Raw genomic sequence first — 6,620 nt, forward strand, 5'->3', positions numbered from 1 at the left:
TGTTTGGTTCCATCCTTCACGGCGGGGTGAGGGGCTGGCCGGGAGGGCGCTCCCCGCTCCTCCCTTCGCGGCCGGGTGAGGGGCCGGCCGGGAGGGCTCTTCCCGCCCGTTCCTCCCGTCAGGCAGTGCGGCGGGCAGCCCCGCCCTTCGGCTGCGGCGCCGAGCGTGGTGCTCATGCGCGCTGCAGCGCGCGCCCGCCGCGCATGCGCTGGTGGGGCACACGAGCTCCGCGGAGCCGCCGGCGCGCGGCCCCTCATGGCCAAGCGGCGCGCGGAGCCGCTGATGTGCCACGTGCCCGTGAAGCGGCTGCTGCGCGAGCCGGCGCTGCCCCGCGCGGGCGAGCGGCGGCCCCGGGCAGAGCTGGGCTCCACGGGCCCGGCTGCGCTCAAGCGCCCGCTAGAGGAGGCGGAGGCGCCGCCGGGAAAGCGACTCGGGCCCGGCGCCCCCCGTGCCCAGCCGGGGGACGCGAGCGGTGGGCGGCGCGGCGGGACTGTGGCGCCCCAGGACGCGCCAGCGGTGGAGGGACGCGCGGGCGGCCGGGGCAAAGAGCAACCTGCTGCCGCCGCCGAGGTAGCTGTGCGGGACGGGCCCGCGTCGCTTGTCCGCGGGGAGGGAAGTGAGGGGCCATGCCGGTGGCGGCCGATGCGTGTCTGCCGCAGGCGGGTGTCCGCCGGGAGTGCTGGCGGGCTTTGGCCGCGCGCGGCGCAGCGCTCAGCGCCACCCAGGCTCATCTGCGCCTCCTGCCCACGGGCACCTTAAAGCTCCTTTTACTTTTGTCTTCCTCGAGGCAAGAGAAGTATCATCCAGCATTACCGGTTCCTTCCCTGCTCCGTGCTATGGAACTGCCTGTCCACCTTACCTGAGGTTATGCTCAGCTTCATCGCCGTCCAGCAGTGCGGTGGAAGCTTGCAGAATTTATTCTGGTGTCGCCTCTGTTGTGTGAGGGTGAGGGTTAGATTCACTACAGCGTCAGTTTCCTTAACTTCTTGTTTTGATGTTTAATAGCAATGCCAGAGCTGTCTTTTAACCAAAACATTTAGTGGAGATGGTGGTCTGAGGAAGGGCGTCAGTGTCGTAATGGTTAGAGTATACTGAAACGACTTTTCTGGTTAACTTTGATCAATGTATGTTTTTCTTCCTAACCTTGACTGCATTTTGCACAATAGTTCAGAATACAAAATTTGGTACCTATGAAGAAAATTGTAATTAAAAAAAGAAACCCAAGAACCCCACACAACCAAAGCAGATTGTGATCGGATTTCACACATTTCAAACATAGAAGTTTGGTACATATTAACCTAACTTTTTCTCCTTGATCTTGAAATAGCAAACTATTAGACTCAGTGATACAGAAGTGGCAGAATGTCTGATCAGGTTAGATGGGCTTTGGCAGTTGTAGACTAACTTCGATAATTTGAGGCTGTCATAATATAACACCTACTTGGTTGATAGATTTGTTAGTGGGTTTTATTGATGATGGATGGTAAAATTAAGGCAGGAAGAAATTCAGAAAAAATTCAGTGTCATATGAATATTATACAGCCATTTTAAACAGAAGCATTTCTTTTAGTTTTGAAGACGGAACACAAATATTCATGAGTGTAGTAATTAAACAAGTTGAACAAACCTCTACAGAACAGTCTGACTCCTCTCACAGGTATACTTGCTCTTGGTGTTACTTGGCATAATTTTGTAAGCTTTAGCAGTGATTAGAAGGTCACAAGCCCCCTGAATTTCCACATAGTAAAGATTAGTTCTCTATATAAAATATTTTTCTAGGTGTATATTTTTAACAGGTTGTTTCTCTTCAGCACAGTATTGTATAAAAAATGTTTTAGTTTTAAAATAAAGCTTGATTGACACTTCAGGCTAGAGATATTTCTTCTGGTTTTTATATGTCCTACCTGCATATTTTAAATACTTTATAATGATAATTCTGATAATGATTTTCACACCTTTCTGAAAATACAGTTTTTAGGTTGGTATTATTCTTTGGTGTTTATGGCTTGTGTATTTCATTACATTAATAAGTTTGATAAGGATACTGTTAATTTCACAGTGTTTTTATGAAAGTTTAAAGCCTCATATTGCAGTTGGCCTGAGAAGAAAGATTATTTTAATTCAGAGTACACTTTTGCAACTAGAATTTGAAAACTAACTCCTTATATATTATGCAACTTAGTCTATAGAAACAGCTCTTGTATCTCTGAGCTTGCCTACCTTGTTGCCTACCTTGATAAAATTTCTACTCAAAACCTATGTGGAAACTTAGTTAGTTGAAGGTGAATATTTGGTATTTTATTTTTCCTTCTGCGTACAAATCTTTAGTGATTGTGCCTGTCTTTTGTACTTCTTCTTTTCATTTTCACACTGCAATATTGCTGATCTGTAAACCTGAAAGCTTTTGTGAGTAATTATTATATAGTCGTAGTCCAAAACTGAGTATGTGTTTATGAGCTCTTAGACTTTAATAAGTTTGAAACGAGGGTGCTGTCATTCACTTTATGCATACAAAGCATCAGGGTTCTGATTTGAAGTACTTAGCTCTCACTTTTTTAAAAAAAACTTACTAAAATGTCAGGGGAATTCAAATAATGCAGGGGAGAATCTGTAAAAGTAGTTGACAGTTTCTGAAACTGCACTGCCTGAGATTTTTAAAAAGAATTTGTTAGCCACATGTCCCGCACAGTTCTGTACAAGTGATGCTGTATATGTTGCAATACAGACTGGAAAGTCATCCTTTCCACACTTGTCAATTGTTGTTAATGCTGTGCAGTACAAAACTTCCAGTTTACAAGAATGGGCAACTACTCTTAGTGTGGCTTTCTTCCAGTTTCAGTATAATCAATCCTTTTGTTCCTGTGTCACAGTGTAATTTAATTGGTTTTGGTCTCAAGTAATGGGCATTTTTGTTCTTTAATATTTTCTGAAGACAGACTTTCCCAATGAGGAAATTCTCGTTTGAAGTATTCTACAGGCAAGGAGCCATCTTACTGCTATGAAATGTCTACACCTTTCGTCCTCTCCCAATTATTATAGGTTTTAAATAATGCAGGGGTTTTGTAGCAGGAAGATGTTGCTTGGTACAACAGATTGTAGTTCAGGAGAGGTCTGTGTGGTAACAAATAGAAAAATGTACTCTTTAAATGCGAAGTATGGTGATTTTATATAGTTCTCTATTTTGGGAAGAGTGGGGAAAGCATAATTTTTCAGTATTTAAAAAGGTGTAGGGATGATACTCACTACTGGTTTTCTTTATTCTGTTGCAAATCCAACAGACAAGTAATTAATATTTTCAAGAGTCACACTGTAGAGGCCCATTGAAGTTGACTTAGTCACAGTGTGGATTGCAGTGGTGCTTTGACCCCCCCACAGGCTGCACTTTGGTATCTTAGGAACACCAAAAGAATTACTTCAATTTATTTGTTAAAAATACTTCTGTTCAGTTTCTATTACAGCTGAGACGGTGAAGTAAAATATTTAAAAATTCTAATTGTATGTTAGGAAAAATGCAAACCCAGTATAATATAGAGATGCATTATTTTGTATTTGTGTCAGCATACACTGTTTTTATATACCAGAAGAAAATACATGCTCATGACCTAAGGAATGACTTAGACTTCCTCTTCCTAGATGTATCATGTCCGTAGAAACATGTACAGCTTGGCCATTTTTGATAACTGTGACATGTTTATAAACAGGCAGTGCACTTTCTCATAGACATTTAAAAAACAATTAAAATTGTGATGCCATATTAAATTAGTAGATGAGGATGTGTTTGTTTCTCCAAGGTTTTTTGAGATACTATCTAGGTAGATAGGTTGGAGCATTGTGCTCATAATGCCAAGGTTGTGGGTTTGCTCCCCATATGAGCCATTCATTTAAGAGCTGCACTTACTGATCCTTGAGGGTCTCTTCCAGCTCAGAATAGTGTGTGATTCTTAAGATTTCCTCTCTTGAATACAAAATTTGGATACAGAAAAGAAAAAATAGAATGTTGTTTAAATACTATAAAATGCTTTCTTTATCCTCTGTGTATCATCCCTCTGAGTTGCTGCTAAGTAGCTAAATACATTCTTTTGAATACCAGTTTCTAAACATCCATGATAATTGTATACTATTACAAGAAGAAAAAGCAGTGAGCCATTTTTGTATGCAAAGTCTAGTAATTGTGCAAGTTTTACACCTTTTTTTCTGTGCAAAAGTCGTAAGCTGAAGAAATGTGTGGAATTATGGAAGCTGTTACATAATTCTTTGCAAGAATATTAAAAAAGGGAGAAGTAAATCAGGATATAGTTAGGAATCATAAAGTTAATATATAATAGCTGAGTAACTTCCTAGTTTCAGTTTCTCATATAAAAAGTTTCTTTTTATTATTTTCTGCTGCTGGTATACACATTAATGTTTTGTTAACTTTTTGTTTACTTACCTCTTTTCAAAGCAAGAAGAATTCTGTCAGTATAACTCATTCCTGTACTGGAGAGCACCACTGCCTGCTGTTGATTTGTCTGATATTCAGAACCTAGATGAAGAGACTCCATCGGGTGCTAAAACTGCTACAAGGACTGATACCGCAGAGACTGAAATGGAAACCTGATCAGTTGTTTCCTAGCTGTGCATGTGTTCCCTGGAAGCTTGTTTCCACTGAGAAACAAGGCGTTGTTCCTTGGGTGAATAATAAGCATGCTTATGCGGTCTTGGAGAAACTGTTGTGGCAGTCTTTAAAAGCAAATCGGAGTTGCCTTAGTGGATGGGATAAACGGTATTGGCTACTTAACAGGAAGATGTCTGAAGGTGTGCAGTAAGAAGGAGCCAACAGTGTCTAACAAGAATAGTTGAAGACATGGAGGCGGACTAAAAGAAGAATATAGAAAATTAGAACTTTAGGATGCAATTTAAAGAAATGGGGATATGTTACATGTCAAAAGGAAATGCAAAATTATTTTGTCTGTCCTGAACAAAAAATGTGTGGTACCTGAAAGTGAAGTATTTAACATGTGAATTTATCATAAAGCACACAAACTAGTGATTTCTATTGTGTTGTTTTTTTTTTTCCTGTATAATAGCTAAACCAAAAAGTAAGAGTCCTTCAAAATTGGACAAAACATTCCCTTTTCTATGCAAACCAAAAACCAAGTGTGGCAGAGAAGGGGAAGGAAAAGGCGCTACTTTCTGCTGGAAACTGTTGCTGATCTGAAAGGTTTTACATTCTCATTGTGAAAAGGTTTTTTCTCCTTTTTGCATTATGGACAGGAGTGGGCACCCATTTTTTATGGTTTTGGTTCATTCTAAAGTTACTGCTATTCTTAGTCTTTGTGATGTTGCTCTGAACAAGTTGATAGCATCTGAATGACAGGTTTGGGCAGATGTGTCAAGAAAAGCTAGTGCAATATAAAATGACCACACACACTCTTTCAAACTATATTGAAGGAGGTGTGGTTTTTGCAGAGACTGTGAATCTTGCAGAAAGTTGTTGGAGAATTTCATTCAAATAGTGGTTTTTTGCTGTGAAATATAAACTTAATGTTTGTGATTTGCAATTTATTTACAAACTGAAGTACAATTAGAAAGGTGTTTTTAATAATAGACTGAAGTGGTATAGGAAGACTTAGATTTTGGAATATGATTTGTCTTTAAGGATAGAAAACATTGTATTTTTTCTGTAATCACTGTGGAAAAAGGCAACTTTTGAATTTTATTTTTTTTAATGATGTGTTTGTTAAAGGACAATAAAGTTTTGCCTGTGTGTATATGAAAACTTTGGCACTATTACTGTGTGAAGTTCTTGACTTTATTTCATAAGATTGCTGCTTCTGTATCTTTGTTGTTTTACTAGGTCTTTTTGCTTAAAATAGTGAGCTTGTCAGCTTCCTTGGTAAACACTTGGAAACTTTTTCTGGAATTTGTGCTGCGTAGGTATCTGTATTTGTTGCTTATTCATTTAGCTTGTTAAGATCTCTGAATACCTTCTGAAGAAAGGAGGTGGCTTAGGGATTTAAGCAGTTAATGGTGCCTCTTTGGATATGCTGCCTTCTGTCAGATTAGCTGGATACATATTTGGACAATATGTATTTCTCTCAGACAGTTTTTAACATTTTGTTTAAGTCCAAATACACCAATTTGTCTTAGGAGGTACTTTAAAATTTTTTTAGAAAACAAACTTCTTTTCTGACAAGAAGGCTATAAAACTGCTATTTCATGTTTACTATAACCAAAATAAATTAGTGAAAAAAATAGATCTATTAATTTGTTGAGGTGTTTGAATTGGTTGTATGATCAGGGGTTTTTGACCCTATATAATACATGCGTTCCTGTATTTGTGAGTTTTATAATATTTCAGATTATCCAGTGTTCTCAGGATCCGGTATTTTGCATTATTAGCTAGTATCTTTGCAACATACTGCTCATTTTAAATCTGCTTAGTGCTTCACTCATGGTAGGTACATCGTAGCAATAGCCTGCATTTTATTATTAAAATCTGTCATTCCACTCCTTTCGTGGAACAGAAGATGTTTTATTATGGTCTTTCAAATACATGTTTGATCTATCCCATAATCAGATAAATAAATCCTTTACAACAAATTAAGCTTGCAGTGTGCTGTAAGCCATATGTTTACTTC

General features: G+C 39.8%; 1 protein-coding gene across 3 annotated transcripts; it reads left to right on the forward strand.

The window, feature by feature from the left end:
- The first annotated feature begins 164 nt into the window (after positions 1-164).
- On the forward strand, positions 165-5,758 carry CZH9orf40 (chromosome Z C9orf40 homolog). Of its 3 annotated transcripts, XR_009490313.1 has the most exons (4): positions 165-570; positions 788-945; positions 1,571-1,657; positions 4,442-4,579. XR_009490313.1 is itself a non-coding variant. In XM_059873847.1 (3 exons), exons 1-2 carry the CDS (start codon positions 175-177, stop codon positions 941-943), a joined length of 552 nt encoding a protein of 183 aa, XP_059729830.1. In that variant the 5' UTR covers positions 165-174; the 3' UTR covers positions 944-945; positions 4,442-4,581. The 3 variants fall into 3 exon arrangements, 2 of the variants coding, with proteins under 2 accessions (XP_059729830.1, XP_059729829.1); XM_059873847.1 differs by lacking the exon at positions 1,571-1,657 and having other exon boundaries at positions 4,442-4,581; XM_059873846.1 differs by lacking the exons at positions 788-945; positions 1,571-1,657 and having other exon boundaries at positions 4,442-5,758.
- The last annotated feature ends 862 nt before the right edge of the window (positions 5,759-6,620 follow it).

This window comes from Haemorhous mexicanus, chromosome Z (genome assembly GCF_027477595.1).
Source record: "Haemorhous mexicanus isolate bHaeMex1 chromosome Z, bHaeMex1.pri, whole genome shotgun sequence".
NCBI lineage: Eukaryota > Metazoa > Chordata > Aves > Passeriformes > Fringillidae > Haemorhous > Haemorhous mexicanus.